At 36.8% G+C, this 25,871-nt stretch overlaps 5 protein-coding genes across 15 annotated transcripts in view; 3 read left to right on the top strand and 2 right to left on the bottom strand.

Moving 5' to 3' along the window:
• Positions 1 to 12,137, bottom strand: part of LOC133840959 (mucin-2) — a 126,432-nt gene extending 114,295 nt beyond the window's left edge. For both annotated transcript variants that reach the window (XM_062273182.1, XM_062273181.1), the window contains exon 1: positions 11,373 to 12,137. The gene's annotated coding sequence lies outside the window, so the exon portion shown is untranslated. The remainder of the gene's footprint in view (positions 1 to 11,372) is intronic.
• LOC133844366 (uncharacterized) lies at positions 6,565 to 7,939 on the bottom strand. The gene has a single exon (XM_062278315.1). The coding sequence runs from the start codon at positions 6,847 to 6,849 to the stop codon at positions 6,583 to 6,585; it is 267 nt and encodes an 88-aa protein (XP_062134299.1). The 5' UTR covers positions 6,850 to 7,939; the 3' UTR covers positions 6,565 to 6,582.
• On the top strand, positions 8,773 to 9,725 carry LOC133844365 (uncharacterized). Its single transcript, XM_062278313.1, has one exon. The coding sequence runs from the start codon at positions 9,035 to 9,037 to the stop codon at positions 9,542 to 9,544; it is 510 nt and encodes a 169-aa protein (XP_062134297.1). The 5' UTR covers positions 8,773 to 9,034; the 3' UTR covers positions 9,545 to 9,725.
• A 2,846-nt stretch (positions 12,138 to 14,983) lies between the features above and the next one.
• LOC133843555 (mitochondrial 2-oxoglutarate/malate carrier protein-like) lies at positions 14,984 to 16,136 on the top strand. The gene has a single exon (XM_062277159.1). The coding sequence runs from the start codon at positions 15,108 to 15,110 to the stop codon at positions 16,044 to 16,046; it is 939 nt and encodes a 312-aa protein (XP_062133143.1). The 5' UTR covers positions 14,984 to 15,107; the 3' UTR covers positions 16,047 to 16,136.
• Positions 16,137 to 17,047: 911 nt separating this feature from the next.
• LOC133840924 (axotactin) overlaps positions 17,048 to 25,871 on the top strand; it is an 89,681-nt gene continuing 80,857 nt past the window's right edge. For all 10 annotated transcript variants that reach the window (XR_009894223.1, XM_062273120.1, XM_062273121.1 and 7 more), the window contains exon 1: positions 17,048 to 17,600. The gene's annotated coding sequence lies outside the window, so the exon portion shown is untranslated. The remainder of the gene's footprint in view (positions 17,601 to 25,871) is intronic.

Genomic DNA, 25,871 nt, shown 5'->3' on the forward strand with positions numbered 1-25,871 from the left:
GTGTTGCGATGTGTTGTAATGCGGTGCGAGAAAACGCGACACACAGCTCAGCACAGCAGAGCACAGCTCAGTACAATAAATAAAAGTGTAACATATGCAAATGATGATGAGAACCGTTGCGATATCGCTGCTCCCAATGTTGCTGCTGACGACGGTTGATGATGTCCTTGGGTACCAAATAAATGAATATGCAAAACACCAAACACTCAGGTGGCAGATGCCACAAGGCAGACAACGATTGGGGCGAGCTGCAACAGCTCGATGACAGTCGATAACGATGACAACGATAACGTTAATCCAGCAACGAAGAGAAAAAACAAAACTGAGAGCTATGAAAAGTGCAAGGCAAAAAAGCAAAAGCAAAATGACAAAAGTAGAAGTATTCGTAATTGCAACAATTTCTCGTCTCGTCTCGTCGAAACTGAAAACTTTATCGAGTCGTTGTTGCTTGTCGTTGTTGTTGCTTGCTTGCCACGTTGCTGTCATCAAAGCAAGCAGCGAAGCTCGACACGCCCGCACAGGCCGCAATAAAACAAAAAGAGAGCAACAACATCAGCTGCAACGGCAGCAACATGCACGTCAACAACATGCGGCGACAACGACAACACCAACAGCAACAGCAAGCGGCAGCAGCAGCAGCAACTCGCTCATGTTGTCAATTGTACAATTCCCAAGCACAACACTTACCCACACACACACACACTTGCAGACATGTGCAAAAGTTTTTTAATAAAATTAAATTTAATGCCGCCAAATGCTCAGCGCGTTGGTTTGTTCGGTTTCATTTTGCAGCAAATTGCATTACAGCAACATCAAGAGAAGGAACAACAACAGCGACGATAGCATCGATGCAGCAGCAACAGCAACAGCTCCTTCCTCTCAACAACAACAACAACCACAAATGCAAATGAGCTACAAATGCTATGCAATGTATGAATAAAAAATGAATATACGCTTAAATTGCAGCCTGGTTGCAGCAGCATGCCACATGCCACATGCTGCACACGCCGCATCGTTTTTGCCATTAAGTATGCGTCCATAAGTTTTTGGCGTTGTTTTCTCTGTTCTCCGTTCTGTATCGCTCTCGACATTTTTGCCCTCAGCTCGTGCAAATATGATTAAATATTATAAATGCCAACGCTGCCACCAACACAGCCTCCACTTTAAAAAGTCAGCCAGCAACTTTGCCAAACAACTTGGCCATAGCTCAAGTTCCAGTTTCGCTTTCTGTGGCTGGCGGTAATGCAACTTCGCCCACGCCCAACCACAGCCGCACCTTTAAAGCCTTTACAGTTGCCTTTTTTTTTGCTTGGCCTTTTGGGCAGCCAAAAAACCTTTTGCAATTAATGCCAAATTAGTTGGTCCTTAGCGGCCAATTTGCACGGCTGTCATACGCATCACGAGACAGCGACAGCGACGACGACGACAGCGATGACACTTTTCTCCATTGACCTTGATTTATTTGCGTGAAAAGCCAATGACATTTCTCCCTGGCCAACAACCTGGCTCAAACAGTCAGCCAGCCAGTCAGCCAGCCAGCTGTTTTTCAAAATTAATTGGCAACAACACCTTGACGAAAAAAAAAGTGTGCATATTTTAATTAGAACAAGTTTCATTATGGCCAGCAAAGCTCCTACCCTGAACTCCTTTGTGTCGCTGTCGCCGTCTCCATCTCTGTCTGCCATCTCTCAAGCTGTCTCACTCTCTGTGTCAGGCCAAAATGTCAGAATGGCAACACGACAAAACCAAACCAACGAAAGACCACTAAAAAGTAATTGTAGTTAAATGTCAAAGCGACAATTGTCGGCCGTTTGTTGTTGTCTGTGTTCATAAAGTGAATGGAGCAAGGCAGCAGCAACCACAACAGAGAGAGAGAGAGAGACAGAGAGGGAGAATGAGACGTTGGTGGGCGGCAGGCAGGTTGTTTCAAGTAATAGAGTGCAGCAAGCAGCAACTAAATGAGGCTTAAATCGCAATGACCACGAACACGCTTGGCAACGAAGATGTAGATACAGCTAAGAGTATGGGGTGAAGGGTCAGGCGAGGGGCAGAGAGAAAGGGAAACCAAGCACAGACACTAAGCTCTCGCATCGACTCTGAAATTGTGTGACAAATCGACAAATCGCTGGCAATATCAACGAGGCGGCACAAGTTTGTGGCATAGCCAAAGGTTGTACGTTGTAAACAGCTGGTTACAGAGGTGAAACACACTGCGGGGGGGGGAGTAGGGGTGACTGTGTGACAGCTTCGGGTACGCAATCTTAGAGCAAGACTAAATATGCTAATTATGCGTTAATAAGCAGTCTGCTTCGCTCTGCGGGGCGTGACAAGCGGTTCAAGTTGTTGCTCTCAATCTATCTCTTCGACTCTTTCACTCTTCCCCCCTCTCTCCCCTTCTCACAGTCTTTCATGTGTGCTGAGATAATTTGCTTGGTTCGCTTTAGTTCTTTAAGCCACAGAATCATTGCGAAATCATTGCTCGCCTGCCTTCGGGCGCTTTAACTTTAATTATGAACAATCAGTTGTTGCCGTTGCCCGTACTCGTTGTTTTTATACCCGGTAACCGTAGGGTAGAAGGGTATATAGATCTCAGAGACTATAACAAAAATATTTTGATTGTTTAAAAATTTTATATTTTTAGTATATTATTGCGGAACATAAATTCAGTATATTTAAGAAATAATTCTCCACTGATTTGCTTTTACTTAAAAGTATATTTAGAATTTAGTACTATATCAATGTACCAAATATAGCTTTTGGTATAAATTTATTTGTTTCGGTAAATTAATTTAGTATTATTTAAAAGTATATTTTGAATGTAGTACTATATCAATATACCAAATAAAGCCTTTGATATATTTTCAGTATTTTTGCGATATATTATATTGGTATATTTGAAAATAATATCGCACTATTTTTCTTTTATTCAGTAGTATATTTTGAATGTAGTACTTTATCAATATACCAAATAAAGCCTTTGATATATTTTCAGTATTTTTGCGGTATATTATATAGCACTATTTTTCTTTTATTCAATAGTATATTTTGAATGCAGTACTATACCAATATACCAAATCTAGTATTTGGTGTAATTTTAGTATTTATGTGGTATTAATTCGGTATATTTCAGAAAATTAATACCGCACTATTTAGCTCTTATTCAAAATGGGTAGCAGGTATCCCACAGTCGAGCACACTTTTTTACTAACTTGTTTTTTCTTGCTGCCTTTCTGCATGTCAATCAAACGGCGCTCGAGTCGTGATTTGATGATTTTTGTTGGTGCCCAAGTCACAAAATTCCCATTTGTCAAGCGCTAAGCTGACCTGTCCTTCAATCTGGGCCATCGCTTCAATGCCTGCGGTATTTGATTTTTCTGTGTTTGTGTCTCTGTCTCTGTCTATAGACAATACACATTTAATAATATATAAATGCACGGATTATATGCGGGGAACGCGATTTAATGCCTTAAGAGAGCGGTTCAATTGCCGAAACAAAATGTTTGGCTTAAATCATAAACATTAATTAAGATAAATAACCGAAAATGCCAAAAGTTGCTTAATTCGCTTTTCTTTTGTCGAGCGGGTCGACAAACAAGTTATAAAAAGAATTTGTTGAAGAGAATTTCAAGTAGATATATATAAATGTATAATTAAGTCAATTATTGAATTGAGAATGATATTTGCAATTATTTTTCAACGTTGGCGCCAATCTCAATCACAAAAAGACCGTCGAGTCAGTCAGCCAAACATTTTGGTATAGACAAGAAGTCAAAGCGACTTTGGCCTACACAACACAACAAAAAGTTAAAAGCAACAACTCCAACTCCAACAACAACAGCATCAATTCTGCTCAAGTTTTATTACAACATTTTGAGCACATAAATTTAACAATGTCACGTTATAAATTTTGCAGCTCCAAGAAAAAACCAACAACAATTCTGAAAATAAACTGAAAAAATTGTTTCGCCTTTAACGCTGACTGCTCTTTATTTATATCGTGACTTTGTTACTAGTTGCTAACTTTACATTATACCCTAACTTTTGGACATAACAAGCGTTGCACAAGCTGTGTAACAAGCTTGTAAATAGTGAAAAGTTAATAGGAATTTCGTGTCGAAGAAATTTGTTTCCTTACACAATCGATTGTCAAACTTCAATTGCAAATATTTTTGATTTAAAGCTCAAAGTGAATAAAAATTAAAGTTTTTGTGTATTACGCTTAATTTGCAAACACTAAGGGTGAATTAAATACAAAGGTATTTATTTCCGTTTAATTCAAGTTATCAAATTGTTAGCTCTTTCGTGTTGTGTAACAAAGTTGTAATAATAAAAGAGTTAATAGATATTACATAACGAAGAAATTCTCTTTTTTCAACACCGATTACCCAACTTTAAGTGCGAATAATGTGTTTAATTTAAAGCTAAAACTTTAAAGTGAATTAGATGTTTTTATTTATGTATGTGATTTGGCTTTTTGTTAAATCAAAATACGCAATAATATTTAACTCGTTCATTTCACTTTTTACTAATTCTCGTTTGCCTAAATTTAACATGTTTATTTTATTGATTCCAGAGAAATAATTTGACATATGGCGATGCTTATGTCTTTATAAATAATTCAGACAAGTTCATAAAATTTAATTAACTCTTTCCTTCATAGTAATATTTCAAGCTTCTTTCTGGTATTTGAAGCTGAATATTAAAATTTGTATATTAAAATTTTTCTAATTATCAAACTCATTCTTAAGTTATGTTATTAAAGAAAGGTATTTACTATAAACGATTAATAATCAATACATACATAAATACGAAAACATTTTAACATTTCAAATAATCTATCTTTGCATCATTTTAATATTCAATATACATAAAAGATTTCTACAAATCAAAGCCCACTTTTAAGTTGGACTTTAAGCTGCATCGCTTGCATATAGAAACGGTGCAAAGTAATATGCATATTAGTTAGTGTATTTAATTAACTATATAGCATTGGTTAACTGTTCTTTCTTGTTTTATAGTTGCTTGAAATAAACTCTGATCTTTGCTCTCTTCTGAACTAAACTGAGCTGCCTTCCACCACTTTGGTTATTGCTGCTTTGTCTTTGGCTTCGACTTTGCTTAATTTATGCAGCGAACTTGTTTCGGTTTCTCATGGCAGTCACGCAGACAGATGCAAACATTTATATCGTATGCATATATACATATATATATATATATATATCGGATTTGTATATATTTTAAATTTATTATAAAGAAACATTGGCAGCGGGATTTTGGTGCGTTGCCTTTTAATTGCATTTGCAATTTCTAATTAAGTTGCTGACCAAAACGCAAAAAATTAAAATTAAAATTTGCAACTCGCTTGGAGATTGAGACTTAGATTCGGTTTTGCTGTATTCAGTGTTTTCAGTTTCATCATGTTTGTCCATTTGTCTCTTTTGGCTTTGCTGTTTTGCCGTTAACATGAAATTCATTTTGCTTCAGCTTTTTAGCCATTTACTTTTGTTCAATGCAAACGACTTTTTTTCTTTTTTTTATTTATATATATTTGTGTGTCTATCTATTTTATTTTTTATTTTGTTTCGGTTTTTGCCTTAGTCTACGTCGGAGTCTGAGAAGTTTACATTTTGCCTTTGTGCGGCGTTTTTCTTTTTGTGCTGATTCAGCTACCAGTTTTTATGGCTACAAGCTTCTTTTTTTTATTGACCATAAAATTAACAAGTTTTGCAAAATACTCGTAATAATATGCAACCACAAAGCGTTGTCAATGCAAAATCTCTTATCAAAGTATTTATTTACATGTAAAGTCTATATATACAATCGATTCTCTTTTTCTTTCTTTGGCTTGTGCTTTGCCTGCCTTGTCAGTATGTTTTAACTTCTTGTTCCTCCTCATCTTTGGGTTCATTGCTTGGCTTGCTTGACTTTCGGACGCAGCCTGGAAACGCGGGTCACCGTCTAAGATCATCCATGCTGGTCTTGATGTTCTTTACAGTTTTGCAGATAATTAATAAGTTTTGTTATATACTCGTAATAAAAACACAAAGCTTTTTCAATGCAAAATCTCTTATCAAAGTATTTATTTGCACGTAAATTCTATATACACAATCGATTCTCTCTTTCTTCCTTTCTTTGGCTTATTGTATGCCTCCCTTGTCAGTATGTTTTAGATTCTTCTTCCTCCTCTTTCTCCTTGGGTTCATTGCTTGGGTAGCTTGGCTTCCTTGCGCAGCTTGCGCTTGAACACGAGCTCACGGTTGACCGCTTTCAGATCATCCATGCTGCAGGTCTTGATGTTCTTTACAGTTATCCAGATAATTAATAAGTTTTGGTATATACTCGTAATAAAAACAAAGCGTTGTCAATTCAAAATTTCTTATCAAAGTATTTATTTACAAGTAAGGTCTATATACACAATCGATTCTCTTTTCTTTCTTTGGCTTATGCTTTGCCTCCCTTGTCAGTATGCTTTAGATTCTATATACAATCGATTCTCTCTCTCTCTCATTTTCTTGGCTTATGCTTTGGCTCCCTTGTCAGTATGTCTTAGAATCTTCTTCTTCCTTCTCTTTCTCCTTGGGTTCATTGTTTGGCCAGCTTGGCTTCCTTGCGCAGCTTGGACACTCGATTGCGCAGCTTCCGCTTGAACACGAGTTCACGGTTGACCGCTTTAAGATCATCCATGCTGCAGGTTTTGATGTTCTTCACAGTTCTCGAGATGAGCTCCTCGGTGATATCGATCTTGGTTCTCGAAAGTCGCAGCTGGCGAGCATTGCGTCGAGCCAGCTCCTCACGGTACAAGAACAAATGATACGAGACGGTGGGCTTAATCATCTTATCGCTCTCCATTTTTTGTTGTGGTGTGAGTGAGTGAAAGTATTTGTGTGTGCTTGCTATGAATGCAGTTGGTTAACTGATGACGTTACTCAATCTGCAACAGGCTTAAATACACATTGTGGGTCCGAGGGTGGCGGGGAGAGTTGGCTACCTGTACAGTTACCTGCTGCAGGTCAGGGAACTGTTGTTGTTTGTGCCAAAATATTTCGCGACTTAATCCGGCCTAATCCACTTTGGGATGCTAATCGTTTCGGTTGCGGATTCGCTACGGTTTACCGGCCATAATGTACACAAATAACGCCATCTGCCACTTGCAACAAACTCAAGCATGAACAAACTTGAGTCAACACGGAGTCAGGTCAGCGATCGACTTTGGACTTACCAAATATGGTAAGATCATACCTGAAGAGCTTCTTCCAATATTTATTTAGGCCTTGTTTGTGTCACATCATTAGCATGAAATTTCTAGAACTTCTTCGTGTCAGTTTTGCCTTTTGCACTTAACAACTTCCAGGTAATTCATTAAACTGCATCATAATGAAAGCGTTGCAAGTGAGTTTTGTGCTCTGGGTCAGACAGGTCATAAATGGCATAATCCTTTTATAATTGCATCTAGTAGCGAGAATGTAGAAAAACAAAAGGATTTCGCAGACGGCGAAGCGGATTAAGAACTTTGGGAAAGACCACGCGCCGGATTAAGCAAATGCGGCGCATCAGCGTTTTATTGAGCCCAATGTTGCCACACGCTTTTTGTTGTTGTTGTTGTTGCTTTTTGAGGTCAGGTAGCGAAAGGTCAAAGGCAGCATAGTTATAAACTAGGGCCAGGGGCACGACGATGTTGCTGCTGCTGCTTCAGCTTCTGCTGATGCGGGCAGCGTTTTGTAGAGTGCGTTTGACAGCTTGCAGACAGCTTCCAATTCAACGCGTTCAACGCTCCGCTAGAAACTGAGACTCCGAGAGAGGGAATTATGCTTGGCAGGCTTATGAATTTAGTCGACCAGCAAATGGACAGCCGAAATCATTATAATCAAGTCAACAAAATGATGATTATTGTATCATCAACGCATCGCATCGCTGCTCAAAGACTCAAACTTTTGTGGGTCACTCACAACACACAACACACAGTCCACAACGTCTGCCCCCGTGGGGCACCGCAGCATTTAGCACTGAGTTATGCATTATAAGTATATGTTTTATATGTTTTTCAAGATTTTATGTTATGGGCAGCAGCAGCAGCAGCACTTAAGCAGACGCATTAACATAATGCAGACAACAAAGTATCTTAAGCTCAAGTCACAAATGAAAAAAGTATCTTAAACTTTCACTAAGAAATGCTCAGGGTCGCCATGCGTTATTATAATTGTTATGCTTTTTTGTTGTTGTTGCTATTCTCCACTGTTGTATGTTGCATGTTGAAAAGAATTTTGAACAAGTCGCTGACAGACAATAGAGCGGAATTTTCACTTTTCTTAAAAAAAGTAAAACAAACATAATTAAGTTGAAATGCGCTTTAAACGCGTTCCCTTTGCGGTGTCAATTAAACTAAGTGAAAATAACAATTATATGAAAAACATTTTTCAGCGCCTCCGCACAAAGATACAGAGTTAATTTAAAGGCGTTTTGCGTGGGTCAAAGATTCGTTTAGCAGTAAATATTTAATAAGCACTTCTAAGAGACGAGGGTAACAACATTTTGGCCTAAAGTAAGATTTATAAATGTATATTTCTGTACAAATTAATGATATTTATTAAGGGCAAACTGTATTTAAAGCAGCTGAAAATATGTGTGTGAGAGACGCGCAAAGGTCGCACAATAAATATCTCGAGACAAATCAAGGGGCAGCCCGCACACGTGTTTGCCACAACAGCAGCAACTTTGGCTTGGGTTGTCAAACAATTTTCGATAGAAATATAAATGTTACAGAGGGTTTTACCCAGGCCAAATGGCGCGCAGCACTTTTCACACCAGGTAATTACGCATTCGACAGGTCAGCCGCCATCTTTGAGGAGGCAGAGGCTCAACAGGTAGCTGCTAAGCGCCCACCGATATAAATAATCCTGGTAAAGTACAACAGGACATCATTCACAGCGCAAACGTCAAAGTGTCGTGACATCCGCTCCGCTTCGTTCCGCTCAAGCAAACTGTGAACTTTGTGTCAAATCTCGAAATAGAAATCGAAATATTTCTCGTGCCAGTTATGGAAAACCAACGTAAACTGCAAAACAACTGCAACAGCAGCAGCAACAACAATAGCCAGAACAATGGCAATCATCGTCGTGGCTCACGTCCCAGCGTGGGTTATTTGCTGTTCCAGTATCAGAGCGAGTTGACCCGTCGCCATGCGGAACCCACGCGTTTGTCGCGCACCAAAATCCACATCATCGATGGCCTCGTTTCGCGCACCATTCGCCATCTGAAGCACTGCAGCGTTGAGGAGCTGCAGGCCTGCAAACGTGAGCTCGTCTATAAGGAACAATTGCGCGACGAGTTGCGTTCACAGAGATCGCACCGGAAGCACTCGACTTCAAGTACTTCTGCCAGTTGCCGCTCTCGTTCCCCGAGCAGTTCCGCTGCCAGTCGCACTTCCGCCCGAGTTGCAACACCGCCGCCCATCAAGCCACCGAGCACGCCACCAAAGCCACGTGCCACGCAGAATCAACAGACAACCACCAAAGTGGTCATCTTTGGACCAGAGATCTTTGTCTGAGCCACAGACAAGACAACAAATTGTATACCAAAAAAATAATTTCATATCAATTTCTAGTTTATAATCTAGGTTCTAGTTTTTGGTTAAGTAGTTTGACCTTAATTGTTGACGATTAAAAATCAAAAAAGAATTTCAAAAAAGTTGTAAATAAAACGCAAGTAAAAACCGACAAACCATTTGCAATTACTCAAAAATGTCAATTACAGCGCTTCGTTGTAGGAGTGGAAATTCCTGTTCTCTCGAAAGCCAGTTTCGCCTGGGCTAGTAAAATGTGTGCCGCGCGATGCTGTGTGGCAAATGCCAGCCACAGTTCCAGGCCAGACTCCAACTGCGACTAAGACCAAGAGCAAGACCAAGTCGAGTCAATAGTTCCCACGAAACACCGAAAAAAAAATAACGAAAAACCAAATAACCAAAACAAAAAATTGGCCAGCTTCAGCAAGGCTTGATAGACGCGTCTAAGAAAAAACCATGATGAAGAATGCGGCTTAAAGTTCAATCGTGCAGCAAGTGGTATTTTTTTTGTTCATCGGGTTGCAACAAGTCCATTCATGAGACAAACAAAGTTTGGAAAACGTCAATAGCTTCTCAACCACAAAACAACAGTCAAAAGTGGGAGAGGGAGATGGTGAAGAGGAAAGAGGAAGAGATGGAAGGCAGCAGATCGACGACTGTCAGTAAATTATGAAGCTGTCTGAATGCGATATGCAAATCGTCATCAAAGAGAAATGTATATTAATGAATATATTAAGTGGAAACGGACAACAGACAAATGAGAGAAATGAACTTCTACTCGCTAGCGCTAACAATTTGACTCATTAGCTCGACGTGCCGATGCTTCAGCTTCTGTGCGTTCTGCAAAATGAACACAACTAGCAAATACCCTAGTGACTATAATTTTTTAAAAAGTATTCTTTTAAGTCAACTGAGACATTTAATATCTACATATATTTAAATCTTATTCAAGTTATTCGTAGTAACAGCATAATCAACAACTTCTCAAAGATCTAAAAGGGTTAAGGGAACTAGATAGCATTGTTCTGATAAAACAATATCTAGAATTAATTTTAAATTTAGAGTAATCATCAATAACTAAAACTAACAATTGAAAATAAAAGTCTGCTAATATTCCCTGATTTACTATGAAATTAGAGTACATGTGCTTCACTTTTTAATTTAATATTCTACTCACTGAATTAATTCATTTTAGGCATTATTCTGATAAGTTAGCTAAAACTAACATTCTAAAACAACAATTCTATAAATTTTCTGATAAGTGAACCAGTATATTTTTGAAAGTTAAGTTACATTTGAAACTTTTGTAAATAAAATCCTACATTTTTAAATAGAATTCTATAAGGGAAAAGTAACTTACAGTTTTATATATTATTTTTTTAACTGAATTAATTCACTTGAAATATTATTCTGTTAAGTGAACAAGTTCATTATTAGCAATACACTAATTATTTATTAACATTACTGTTAATTTAGAAGAAAATAAAAAGTAAAAAGTAGTTTTTATTTTTAACTAACATTCTGTTAATATTAAATTTTCTATGAAGTTATAATATCTTTGATAATCTATACTATTAAATTATCATAATAAATTAACATTCATTTGAGGCTTTTACAAATCTTCAGTGAAGTGAACTAGTTATGTTTAGCATACTTCTGTTAAGTGAACTAGTTCTTTTATTCACATTACACAGATACCCTATTCGCACTGCCTTACAGGGTATGCTGATCAAACCGTTGTGCAGTTGATTTGTTCTATTAACTAACTTAATTATTTCTACCAACTATGTTAAATGCAGTTTCCATTGCTTACCCGCTGCGTTTAGTTGCTTGACTTATTCCGCTGGCTCCTGATGTATTTCTCTGTGTTTGTTGCTTTCTATTTGCATAGATGTTGTTGTCGATGTCGCTGACGATATATCGATGTATTTGTATTTGTATTTGTACATACAAAGGAATTATGAACACAATGTTAATAACATGGCAAACAGAACTTGTGCCGTTTTTTATCGCTCTCTCTTTCTTTCTCTTTTGATTTTAATTTTCTTATTTCTTGTGGAACACTTTGCGAGCACTTGATGGTGAAATTTATCTGGCGCTGCACATTTCTTATACAAAACCCGAAACACACAAAAACAACTTGAGTGCAGCTCAGTAATTATTTGTAAGCGAGCGAATCACTGCGAATTGAACCGAAATGAACTGAACTCAACTAAATTGAACTGAACTGAACGAAAGATGCAAAAGCGACGCGACGTCAATTTGGAGCACAACGCGAAAATGAAACGAAAACGTCGACGCGCATTGGGCCAAGTTAATGCCAAAGCCAAAGGCAAAGCCAAAGCCGAATAATAATAACAAATGCAAAATGCAAAAATGTTATAACACGCACACACAACGTTTACGATACAAGGTATTTTCAACGATAACACAAACTGCAAAAGAGCAATGCTTTTGTTTTTTCTTCTTTTTCTTTTCTTTTTGTGTAAAACGTTCGTTCTTCGGCGAAGAAGAAGACGCTACGCGATCAGCCAAAGTTAACGCAACAACGACTCAGACGACGGTTCACTGACGAATGAATGACCAACGTTTTGGGCTGCAAGCTGCCGCTGCTGCTGTTGCTGCTGCTGCTGTTGCTGATTGGCTTTCGAGTTCGAAAAGCATAAACGTCGACTTCGAAAGCTGTGGCGCTCGCAGCGACAGCAAAGAGCGAGAGTGTAAGAGCGAGATAGAGAGCGAGAGAGCTGTTGAATGATCGTAAAGTTTTGTGCTCAAGTCTTTCGTTTTGTGGGCTTAGAATTCGTTGCTGTCGCCACCATTATTGTTGTTGTTATCGTTCTTGTTGTTACTGTTGCTGCTGCTTCTTTTAGCTATTGATTTATTGTTTAACTATAAACAGTTTATTACATTGTGCGTTGAACTTGTTGCAGAGTCAGCAGCCTTAACAGTTCTTCACAAAATATTCTCCCCAAAAAGATCAACTTAAAACCGGAATGAGTTGACACACATTTTGAGCGCTTTTGTTCCACATGTGGAATTATACAATTCTTGTGCTAGCGAGTGATCATAAGTTTTAGTATTTAAATATAGTAAAATTTATTTATTTCAATTCTGTTTGTTTTGTTGTGTGTAGCTTTCGCTGCGCTCTCCCGCTGACAACTTTTACTCTCAAGCTTAAACGTAAATTACATGCATGCTGAGCGCCGCTCTCTCTCTCTCTCTCTCTCTCTCTCTCTTTGCTCTCTTTCTCTATGCTTGCTCTGTTTACTCCAGAAATTGCCGCACTTAGTTGCTCTGTCTCTCGGTTTATTGCTGTTTCAGGTTTTTTAGTCTACCCAATGACTTCTTAACGGTTCGCCACTTAATACTACGTTTTTTTTTGTGGGTACTTTTTTTTTGTCGCTCGCTCGCTGTCAACCGCCAGCCCCTCCACGTTGCCCGCCCGCTCGCTTGTTTGCTTGCTACGAAATGCAGCTGTTATTGTCATTTTGCTTTTAGCTACAGCTTCACCTTAGTTCGCTTCGTAAATTTTTGTGGTTTCATTGCGATTCTTCTGTCTATCGCTCGGTTGCCCCGTTTCTTGCCATTTTCCCTTATCAACAAGCATCTTGTTGTCAGAGTTTTGTTGTTGTTGTATTACCAAAGCTTTTCCATGCCACGCTTGTAGGGCTGCTCGGGAGCGGTTTGCGGTTCAAGAGCTAGAGCTAGAGCGAGATATGATCTGATTTATTGTCGTAAATAGTTTACCGGCTTGTTGTCATTTGCTGAAATATTTATTTACAATTTTCGCAATTGCTGTTTGGCATCTGTAATTGATTTGATAGCTTCTCGCTGTTGTTGTTGTTGGTGGTGTTGTTGTTATTGGTTTGTCCCACTTTTGCTTTGGCTTTCGATTTGAGTGAGGCATTTTCTGCTCTCATTCTCATCCTTTCTCATTCGCAATCGTAAAGTGTTTTGCTTGTTTGCATTTTGTAGTTTTTGTGCGCGCCGCCTGAAAGTATGCTTTGATTTGTGAGTTAAGTCAGCCGCATATTAGCCGAGACACGCACCATTTTCACTAATTAGTCGACACTTTCGACTGCTGCATGCGATTTTTGTATGAACAACGCGAAAATCAACAACATTGCAACGTTGCGTGTTTGCTGCCAACGCCGCATGAGTTCTTAATTAGCCCGCAATGAGTTGCCAATATGGTATTTGTAAGTACATATTTTGGTTTTTGCTTCCCTTTCATTTCCCCTTCCCTATCTCTATGTCCTCTCTGACATAACAATTTTCGGCCTGTCTAATTGCAGCTGCCTCGGAAAACAAGTGGTGTATATGTTGGCTGAACTTTGGATCATCTTCTAATTGCAGTTCGAGCGCGCTCGCTTTGGCAAACAATTTGGTGTACTCATCTAATGATGACAGCCCAGACCCAGGCCCAAGCCCAGGCCCAGAACCAAAACAGATAATGAGCCATTTGACTGGGTGCTGTTAATTTGTGGGACGCGTTAAAGACCAAGTTCCACAATTATCTGGCGTGTGTGGAAAATTAGACGGGATCGTTAATTGAACTGTTGCCAACTCTGTTGTTAACTGCTCCAATTGACTATCAATGCTACAGCGACCTGGATTCGCGTAATCGAAGTGAAATGAGAATAATCGAAAGTAAGGTTGACTATCGATAACTGTAGAAAACAAAAACGAAAAGGGTCTCCAGCGAGACTTTCAATATGAGTTCTTATATAATATAGTCTGAAATATCTATATAACTTTATTTTATATTTCAGCTAAACTTAAATACAAATTACAAAAAATAATAAAATTTGTTGTATTTAAGTTCAAGGCATTGTCAATTATTATTTATTTGATATAATACCATTAAATTTGTTTACCTAAATGTAACACACGAAGAAAAAGAGTGCTAAGAACAAGAATAAAATATTGAATCAAGATTGTATGATGTCCAAATTTAACCAAGAAGGTTTATTCTCCAACTTCCAGACTAATTTTTTTAAGCAATCTACTTTTTAACTTAAAAATCTTTTTCCAAATTGTTTTTATTAAGATATAAAAAATCTTTAATTTAGATTTCCATTCCACTTTACAATCAAGTTTTGTATCTATGTGTAGATAAGTTAATTTTTCCATTTTAATTAAATTTGAATGCAATACAAAAACGAAACAAAGATTTTTATAACGTTTTCAGAGATAATTTATCGCACATATTGTAGATCGTAAAGATAAAGCAACTAAAAAGTCTTCATATAATATAAATCTCTATAATTTATATTTTGATGACTTAGCTATTTCTTAAACTTTGAATTATTCTTTATTTTCGTATTTCTTATTCTTTTCAACAGTATATAGCTGAAGTATTCAAATGAAATATGTATTTTAAGAAAATAGAAAACACACACAAATTAAGTAGGCCTGAGCATTATTTAAACTATCACAGTATTCCACAATCACACTTTTCAGCAACACCAAAAAAAAAACCCAGCTCCGTATTGAATTTTTCTTAATTTTCTAAGCCCAGAAATCAATAGATACATTCGTAATAACCATGGTGCTTTTATACGATGTCGAAAAGAAGACCATTCCCAACTTTATGAAGTATGTGATTGGCGGCACCGCCGGCATGTTGGGCACATGCATTGTGCAGCCTTTGGACTTGGTGAAGACACGCATGCAGATTTCCGCTGGCAAGGCGGGAGCCAAGGAATACAGTAGCTCCATTGATTGCATTGCGAAGGTGTTCAAGAACGAGGGGATTTTGGCGTTCTATAATGGTTTGAGTGCTGGATTGTTGCGTCAGGCGACTTATACCACAGGTCGCATGGGCGTCTATCAGATGGAGATCGAGGCGTATCGCAATAAGTATCAACAGGCACCCAAAGTTTTGGCCAGCATGGCCATGGGCATCTTTGCCGGCGCCTGTGGAGCTCTGGTCGGGAATCCTGCTGAAGTGTCTCTGATACGTATGATGTCCGACAATCGTTTGCCCGCAGATCAGCGTCGCAACTACAAGAATGTGGGCGATGCACTCGTTCGCATCGTCAAGGAGGAGGGACTCTTTGCTTTGTGGCGCGGCTGTTTGCCAACGGTGGGACGTGCGATGATCGTTAACATGGTGCAATTGGCATCGTATTCCCAGTTCAAGGGGTATTTCAAGCGCTTCATGGACGAGGGTCTGGGACTGCACATCTGTGCCAGCATGTGCTCGGGTCTCTTGACCACAATTGCTTCGATGCCGCTGGACATGGCCAAGACACGCATCCAGCAGATGAAGGTGATCGATGGCAAGGCGGAGTACAGCGGAGCAACTGATGTCATCATCAAGGTGATCCGCAATGAGGGATTCTTCTCGCTCTGGAAGGGATTCACGCCGTATCTGTGTCGCCTGGGTCCGCACACTGTCTTTGCCTTTGTGTTCCTCGAGCAGCTGAACAAGGCCTACTACAAGTATGTTCTTGGCCAGGAAGACTCTGGGCCGGGAATCTAATATGTATTTAAATACTACGACTGACTGCTGGTGTTTTACATTTCATTTTATCATTCACAGTGCAGATATTAAACCAAGTCACGTAAATAAGTTTGATTTTTATTTAATACACAAATATTTTGAAATATTTTTAGTTACAAGTTTACTCTTGAATTAGAATGCTAGTCACCAAGACTTGAAACTATTTAATATAAAATGAGCACTAATAATATTACTTTTAATATTATTTCTTTAATGTTTAAAAAGACAATTTAGCTACAAATTTATTATTTTACTTACTTTTGAATATTTTGTATACATTAAATTAAGAAACTTATTTAGTTTAAAATTTCAAGTCATAGGACTTGGTTTCTTTAATTAAATATCATGATTTAAATTGCTGCCAGAAGTTGAATACAGAAATTTTTGTTATACGAGTAATTAAATGTTGAAATATTATAAATCTAATTAATCTGCTAATTTATGTTTAACTAGAATGCTATTTGAATAACCCAAATCCAAGAATGAATTGGAGAAAAAATTTAATTTGCTTAGCATAATTTTCATTTTAAGGCAACATATTTAGAAATCATTGTTATTAAAGTTTTTTAACTTTTGAAAATAAAAAAATATTAAAAACTAACATAAATTCATATTTAGCCATCTAACATTTTTATTTAAATTTCTTAATCAATGATTACTTATTTATTTTGTTATATTAACTAATAGAATTAATATTTAATATAATAATCATAGAAAAGTTAATTAATTTTATTATTTTATTTTCAATATTTTTCATTCATTTTGATCTTTTTATTATTAATTTTCTATGTTTTGCTCTCATGCCAGCACATTTATCGCATGCGATAAATTACTCGCCATAAATTTCTCCCACGCACATAGCTAGCGGCTCTCGCAGCACTGAAGCCGCTCAAAGCGGTGAGCGCAATTGAGATCGAGAGTGTGGATCGGATCGAGAGTGTGAAATGGTGGGCTTATCAGTCTGGCGGTTCGGTTCCATTCAGTTGGGTTTGTGCAGCTGGATTGTGCGGTTCGGTTGAGTTGTGCTGCAAACTGCGAACTGTGAGATCGTGAGTTCGTGTGGCGACGTCCCCCCTGAGTTGGGAGAAGAAGACTCCTCCAGGGCTAAATTGAAGCCACTTAAGTACGAAGTAGTTGTAAAACGAAAAATCTCAGAGCTTCAAGTGAAGCGCATGAATCAAACGTCGCGTCGTCGCGGAAGTGTTAATTAAAAGCCTAAATACGCGGCATAAATTAGTCTCACAAACGAAACGGCCACGGGAGCTGGAACTGGAATTGGAACTGGAACTGGAACTGGAACAGCTACTGTAAAGCTTGCTCAACGAAAGTGCAGTGTTCATGTGTATATGTGTTAGTTGTTTTCTTGTTTTGGAGGTCAACTCTCAAATTTGATAAGTCAATAATCAAGTGTGAATCAAAATTTCAATAGACAGTGCTATAAATTCATCAAAATCAACATCTTGGGATACCACTTAAGAAAACCGCAACGAGCCCCCGCGCGCTTCAACTTCTCGCATTTTTCCAGCTGATTGGGTAAGTGTCAAAGCGTTTGCTTATCTCGCATTATATATTTTACTACAAGCATTCAAGTTAATGTGGCTAAAATATGACATGCAATTGGTCGCGACGTCGTCGTCGTAGTCGACGTAGATTGATTTCCCCAAAAAACAGTTTCGACTGTGTGTGATCAGTTTGATTGATTGCCATGCCATAAACTGATAAACTAAATGCGGAATTATTGCATTGTAAATTCAAAATTCAAATTCAAATCGCTTTGATTATATAAAATACTTGCTATAATCACTCAGCCGTGTGTGTGCGAGTGTGTTTATCTAATTGCATGCTGGTGATTTAGCTGTGAGAGCGTAACTGACATCATAAATAACCTCAAAACAAACTGACAAATGCAGGTGATTCAAAATCCCCTCCACCCGCCTTACTCTCTCTGCCACCCTCTTTGACATAGTCTTACCATGACACTTCGATTAACTTGCAGTAGTTTTCAGTCAACGAGACGAGACGAGCTGTCATTGCTTTTGTAATTACAATTGGACAGGTCGGAAAAGGTCCGTTGGTCTCTGTTGGGTTGAGACTAAAGGTGCGATTCGGTGAACAATTACATATTTGTAGATAGTATTTGAATTTAGCTGATAATGAGAAGTGCTCTGTCAATGACGCCTAGAACACTGGGTTCTATTTGTCTATACTTATAATGAGCCAGATTAGAAATATCAACAACCTGAAGATACTTAACTACGGCGCTTTAACTACTACAATTGTAGATACTCTATGCAGTTGGAGTATATTGACTTTGAAAAATATTGAGTGTGCATTTTTGAGGCATTTTTTTAGTATGTATTTTGTAGTATTGTATATTTGAGTATATTCTTTAGTATACTTTTTACAATTTGCCATAAGAATATGCTAGTTTACTGACGATATTATATTAAAAGAATTTTTTATACCTGTATATATTTTTTCCAGCTCAACCTAATATAATATCATGTTTTTTAAAATTAATAAAATTTGTGTGTATTTAAAATTGTTAATATTATTATTTGGTATTATTTTTGCATTATCATTAGTATGTATTATATTAAATATAATTTCAGGAATTTGTAAATACTAAAAATATATTTTTTTTGAATTTTGAAAGTGTGACCTAATTTTAAAATGTTGTATAAAGTTTTTTGATTTTTATTTTTAGAATATGTTAAAGAATATTTCGAAGTGAACATGGTTAAAAAGATAGAACGTAATACAGGCCAATTTGGTATTTTTACTTAAACAAATTAGCTTAGCGATAAAATTCATAATGGAATCTTTGTTTAGTGTTAAAATTGGTATATGCCATTCTCATTCTTATGAGTAAACATGCTTAAAAAAAGGAAATAATAAATATAATATTAGCTTAGCGATAAAACGTAATATTAGGAACATAATATAAAATTTGTTTAATGTTATAATGGGTATTTGCAAGTCGTTCATATTACCAAAATATAGTCTTTAAAATGTTGTGTTATATAGTATTGTATATCTTTGATTGTGTTCAGTTCTTAATATTGAATGATTTTGCATTCAAATGAATTGATTATAGGCTCATTCAAGTAATTAGAAATGTCGCTAAAGCCTTTTAATTCATTTTTAATGCTAAGCAGAGTGCTTTCAAGTCGTTCACACCCATTTAATGTGTCTGGCTTGTTTGCTTTGGCAATTAAAAATCGTTGTTTACATATGATTTATAATGAAAAACACAGCAAACTCAGCTGGAAACGAAATTTGCCCAAGATCTGTGCAATGTTTTTATTGTATTTATTATTGTTCTGTATGCCGGTGTTGTTTTTGTTTTTATTATTGTTGTTGTTGTTGTTGTTGGCTGTGGCTGTTGCTATCAGCTGACTTGATTAAAGTGCTGCGAGGCAAACAGAAAAATGTTTAAATGTTTGCTTGCAGCTTAGCAAGAAAATTACCAAGCGTGTGTGTCTGCAGCAGACTCTCTCTGTGTGTTTGTGTGTGTGTGTGTGTGGGTGTTCAAGTGTGTGTTCAAATTTAATTGCATAATACGTCTGTGTGTGTGCAATACATTTAATTCAGCTATTGGCAAACACAATTTTAATTTAATTAAAATACCATTTTGTATTATTCGCATTCTGTAATTGCTTTAGTCGCCATTTGGGTAAGAAATATTCCATTAGCATTTTACCAATTTTGCAACCGTCGTGCTGTTAATTTGACACACTTGCCACACTTGTCCAGAGCATAAGATAAATATTTAAATATCAACTCTAACTGACAAGCTGTCTCGTTCTACTACTTCTCTCTCTCTCTCTCCCTCTTTCGCTCTCTAATACTCACTCTTTCGCTCGCATTGTTTTGCAATTGACTGGAGACCCTAATTAGCTGAGCTGTCTATGCAATCACTTGTCAACAATGTTAAAAATAAACAATGACACTGACTGGTTAATATGCAGCGATTATAAAAACAATGAATTAATGATACTCTCACCGATTACAACGGCTAAAATTGTTTGAAATAGTTTCCTGAATGAATGAAAAAAAACTTGTTTTTCAAACTTTTAAAGTTCAAAAATCTAATACAATGTAATACTACAACTTTTTCATTTAAAATCTTATTAAAAATACACAAAGTTGTAAAGTTTAATACTAAAACTTTTCTTTAAATTTCTCTAAAATTCATAAAGTTTTTGAATTTAGTTACTACAAATCTATTCCATATTTATTACTATCACTAACATAGACATCAAAATACATAATGCCCAATGCCATTACCCTCTCTATACTCTATGTTAATAATATAATCAAAGCGCTCCACACGGTTTTGTAAGTGTGGGATTTGTTGATCATTTCAATATAATTTCAATTGCATAGTGGGGGGAAAAATCCAATTAAATTACAATCACACGATTTGTGTATATGTGTATATTAAACCCTCTCAAATAATTAAGTTTATATTTGCTAAGAGCAATCAATGAGCCGCCAATTGGACGGGTAAACCAAAATATATAAGTCAACAACCTGGTCGTGAGCTAAACAGGGGAATATTACAAAAAAAAAGGCAAATAAATAATAATAAAATAATGAATAATGTGACAACAGACGTGCGATGGAAGCTGTAATCACACGTGTGTAAATTCTGTAAGTTAGCGTGACAAATAGATGCGCTTTAGTTGTGAGATTTACGATCTTTTTTTGTATTTACTGTAAATCATAGTTTAAAGTGAATATTTTGCGTAAAGCGTAAGCTTTAGGTTTGCTGTTAGTACACAGAAAAAAACCAAAATTGTGTGTCTTACATAAAAAATATTTATTGAAAAGTAAATTTTAGAATCATAAATTATTTTAAGTAAAATTCGATTATCAGTTTTCGTTTTGATATAATGTTAATATCGCGTTTTTCATAAAATAAGTTTCTTGAAAGACGAATGCCAGATTGATAAATTCTTGCAACAAGAATTTGGTTTTCATTCATCATTTTGATATAAAAACATTGTGTTGTATGGATCGAATAAAAAGCGTATGCTAAAGTCGTGATTTTTGGTACATACATATAGTATTTATAATTCCCAATAAAAATAGTAGTAATTGTAGTTATTTAAGAAATACTTTTGCATGGGCAACAACACCTAATTATAATATTACAGGTTTTAGTTGCTTTGCCTGACCGTCTAACATATTTTGGACTCTATGGTACATTTAGCGTGGAGTACTATATCAAAAATAGCTTTCTGTACATTTTTAGTATTTTTGTGGTATATTATTTTGGTATATTTTCAAATTAATACTACACTGTTTTGCATTTATTTAAAATGGGTGGTATCTCACAGTCGAGCACACCTTCTTTCTGATTTCAATCTTTACATTTTCGATTTCTTAAATTGAGAAAATATTCTTCAATATCAAAAATTGAATTCTTGTAGAGTTTGCATATCATTATGATTTTAAAATTTATTCTCTTCTCTGAATAAGAGTAGTAAATACACAAATTTGTTTAGAGGGCATCTTGCAGTTGCTTTATTAAATTGTCCGGCATTTTTTATGTGCTATCAACGAGAAACCGCACGTGATCTCAACTTTTTGCTGCTGACAGTCTGTCTGTCTCCTGTTGTTGTTGTTGTGCTGATTGTTGTTGTATTCAAATGCAGCCTCAACTGGTTTATTAGACGTCGACATCATTTTGCGTCTGCCACAGTTTTCAGTCAGCGATCTGCGGTTTGGTCACATGACATCAAAATCAAAATTAAAATCACAAAAAAAATTCTTTGTACTTACGGTATTTTTGTGTGTGTGTGTGTGTGTGTGTGTGTGTGTGTGTGTGTGTGTGTGTTTGATGAGCAAACGCAATTAGCTAATCATAAACATAAATATTAATAATACCAAGTAATAATCATAATAAAAACAAATACAAAAATGTTAATTAATGTCATTAAAGGCCGAACGGTAATTAAATGATGCGCAATGACGATGTCGATGATGAATTCAACATTATGCAGTGTGTGTCGCATTTATTGGACTGGGGCACGCAATGCCAGGCAGGCGGGCAGGCAGGGTCAAAGGTCAAGCGTACGTCGCTGTCACATGCTTTACAGTTAACTCTCACACAAAGCCAACACAATTTACGAGCGAAAATAACAGATGGGCAAAACAGATAAGAACAGAATATCAACCTCAACTGTGACTGAGTCGCATCTTTAAGATACAGATACAGATACACAGCTCATGATTACTGTTGGCATTGCCCAGATGCGTGCTCGTGCATGGCCACAATTTGTCTACAGCTGCGAAACTGCAATTTTCGAATTAAGACAATTGCGCCACGAATTACAGAAAGTTCTAAGTAAACCGTCGTATCTTAAATCCGTCTCTGTCTTTTGTCTCCATCTTCGCGTCTCTTGCCGCAAATCAATGCCAAAAGTAATGCAAATTTGTGTTATGCTTTTCTTTTCTCTTTTCTGTTTTCTTTTCTATTTTGTTTTCCAACGCTTGCCGAAAAATAAATTGAATTTTAAATGAGACACATGCAGAAAAGTGGTGCCAAGAGAGGGAGGAGCACTGATCAAATGGGTGCTCAAATACTACGATATGTAGCTCAAAGTTCCTCAGCCTTAACAAGTGTCATCAAATATTTACATAAGACAGCAGCCAGCCTCTAACAAATAACACAAAAATTCTAAAAGAGTTGTGTGCAAAACGAACTGGGAATACTCTGAACGGCAAAATAGAAAGCGAAAAGTCAATCAAATATTCAAGCCATTTTCTTTTAAAGTAAAAATATTAGAAAATATGTGGAGCAAGTTTAGAAGCAATTTATTGAACTAGAAGTATTGGAACTTTTAAATAAGATGAAGTTAAGATTCTACAATCACTTGATTTACATTTGACACACACTGTGTTATTAAAGTATTACTTTTGAGTAGTGAGGACTCTCAAACTAATTAAATGTATATACAAAATGTTTGTATAAATTCTCTACTTGAATAAATCACTATGGAAGAAAATCAATATCGTAAGATGTATTTAGTTTAAGTACATAATTTAAATATTTAAAATTGGTTAAGTTTTTATTTATTATGAGCTGCCACATTTGTAGAGCAAACATTTAATGGTATCTTAAATATAATATTTTAATCATATGATATTCTTATAATGTTTGAAAAACCATTTTAAGTTAATAAAAACATCGCCTTTGGTAAATTGTAAGTATTTTTGGGGTACTGCCTTTTTTTGGCTTGGGTTTACATTTCACATACTTTTTATATACTTTTAAGTTTGAACATTTAATAAAAAAAATATTGAAAAAGGAAATATACATTTCTTACATTTTTCGAAACTGTTAGTCGATAAATAAAACACTTTGTTAATACTTATTCTCGGTCTTCACATTTTGTATGCACAATTTTAATTCAATACAGTTTTTATTGTATAGCTAATATTTGTACAAATTTTACACAAAAATCAAAAAAATATATAAAATAATATGAGAGAAAGTAAATAGAATTTGCCTACAAGTTCTCCACTTGCAAACTGCTTAGCTTTAAGTCTCAGACATTGCAAATGTAGCTACATCTATTTATTGTGATATTAAATTTAGCAAATGCTGCTAAAATTGCATTTAGCTAACTAACAGCTGTCACTAGCAACTACATACATATACTAAACAGCTTGGCTAGGCAAACCCCATTTATTTCCATGATATATATGCTCGCTTTGAAGATAGATTCAAATGCGAATGTGAATTGCATTGTTGTTGCTCGGTTTCAGTTGCTGTTGCTGTTGGTATTTATACACCTTGTGTGTGCGTGTGTGTTTGTTTGAGTCGCCTGCTTTAGCCTTGCACGGGCACAGGGTCCCAGCCTTACTCTATATAAAGTATATACATATGTGCACACTTGAGTTTAACTGAGACAAAAGCCGGTCTCAGTGGCAGAGTCTCAGACTGTTGGCTCTCGGTCGTGTGGCATATCAGTGGCAATTTTCCAATTGACGCCCATTACGGTTAATCGTAGCAGTGACCCAAGTCCAGACGAACTTAAACTAATAATGTGCACAGTTTAATGGCTAAGCCGCAACAAGTCGACCCGGCCAATCCCAACAGCAGCGGCAGCAGCAGCAGCAAAACACCCCAAACACACCGCACAACAAGACCACACGACTTGCCAGAGTATGGGTGAGCTCATAAGGCACGGGTTGGGCAGCAGCTCTGGAATTGTGGATACGGGTTATCGCCATAGCTATGGACTTGTTGTGTGCGTGTCGCCGCTTTCTAGTTGTTGTTTTTGTTACCGCCTGGCACGCTAACTAGCAGTGTCTCAGTCGCCGTCGACGTTGACGTCGCCGCACGCAGTCGTCGCTTTAAGTTAAACATTTGCGCTGGCTTTAGTCGCCGCGCGTAGGTCAAAGCAAGTGGATTATTGTATGCAAGCGAAGTAATACACATATAGAGCGAATTTTCGAGCCTTCCTTCGTCGTTATCCTGGACAAGCAATTAGCACATTGGCTACCCGAAAGGGTCAATGCCGTAGACATTGCGCATACGACGCGTTGACCCAGCCGCCATGGCCCAAAGCGAGTGCGTTTAATCAAGCATCGGTGCGGCTTAACTCTGTGTGTGTGTGTGTATTCTGCATTGGCAGTGTTTCAATTGTGTCTGAAATTCAACGCAAATGTAATCCTCAACTCAACTCAACGAGAGACGATTCGACTTTTGTAGCCTGGCATTTTTTTTGCGCCTTTTTTCCGTTGTGATTTCGTTTCGTTTGTGTTTCGTGACTTGAGTAAAAGGCAAAAGTTGATTCATCAGCCGCAGGACACACTCCCACACATACACACACACGGAGTGTGTGAGGGAGATAGCTATGTGTGCCTGTTTTCGTATGCGTCAGCAGAAATAAAATAGTGAAAATATAAAACGCAATACTTCCACTGCAGTAGCAGCGGCAACGCTTGTATCCTTGAAGCGTGCACACTTTGACCTCATTTTGGGCTCCCTCACTCCCTCAACGCGTCCTTCATTTCGAGTGTGTGTGTGACGACGTGTGTTTGCACAAGTTTCCTTTTTGTGTGTGCGCATTATAATGATTTAAGCGTGTTACGGTCGCAGGAAGCAACTTAAATCAATAAGTTGGCATATCATCAGTTAAACAGGATCAAGGATGCGCTGCGCTTTTTAACGCGTCAAATAACCAAATACAGAATGCCAATCCAATCCAATTGCAATCCCCCAGCAGTGCAATCCAATCCCATTGAATCCAAACCAATACACTCGAATTAAAATCATTGCGTTCTCTCTCGTTTTTCAATGTGACACTTCAATTTGTATAAATTGCAAGTAATTAAGCCATTTGCTAGCCAGTTAATAAAATTACATTAAAAAAAAAATAATATTTTCAATTGAATTAATACATGCATTTACGTATATAAATATATTTATATTTATATTCCCCACTTGCGCCACACGCCTCATCGAAAATTCCAATGTGGAAAAACAGAGGAAAAATGTTCGCATGAAATAAATACGCAATCCATTTTTTGATGTGCAAATGAAAACGTGCTACATATTATGCAAATATTTATTAAAATGCTAATTTTCAGCTAATAAAAATAGTATTATATGGCAAAACCAAAGAAAATTATAACATTAATATGCGTGTTGCAATTAAATAATACTACACGATAAATACAATTCTACAATTCTAAATTGTGTTATTTATTGTTTATCCTAATTTTTTCGTTGGGTGGAGGAGACAGAAAATTTAAGTGCGGTTTTTTTAAGTGCGTACATTAAAA

This window comes from Drosophila sulfurigaster, chromosome 3 (genome assembly GCF_023558435.1).
Source record: "Drosophila sulfurigaster albostrigata strain 15112-1811.04 chromosome 3, ASM2355843v2, whole genome shotgun sequence".
Lineage (NCBI taxonomy): Eukaryota > Metazoa > Arthropoda > Insecta > Diptera > Drosophilidae > Drosophila > Drosophila sulfurigaster.

What these genes read in the sequence shown, in the direction of transcription:
- LOC133843555 (XM_062277159.1), top strand. Translation starts at nt 15,108, where the DNA reads ATGGTGCTTTTATACGATGTCGAAAAGAAGACCATTCCCAACTTTATG.
- LOC133844366 (XM_062278315.1), bottom strand. Translation starts at nt 6,849, where the DNA reads ATGGAGAGCGATAAGATGATTAAGCCCACCGTCTCGTATCATTTGTTC.
- LOC133844365 (XM_062278313.1), top strand. Translation starts at nt 9,035, where the DNA reads ATGGAAAACCAACGTAAACTGCAAAACAACTGCAACAGCAGCAGCAAC.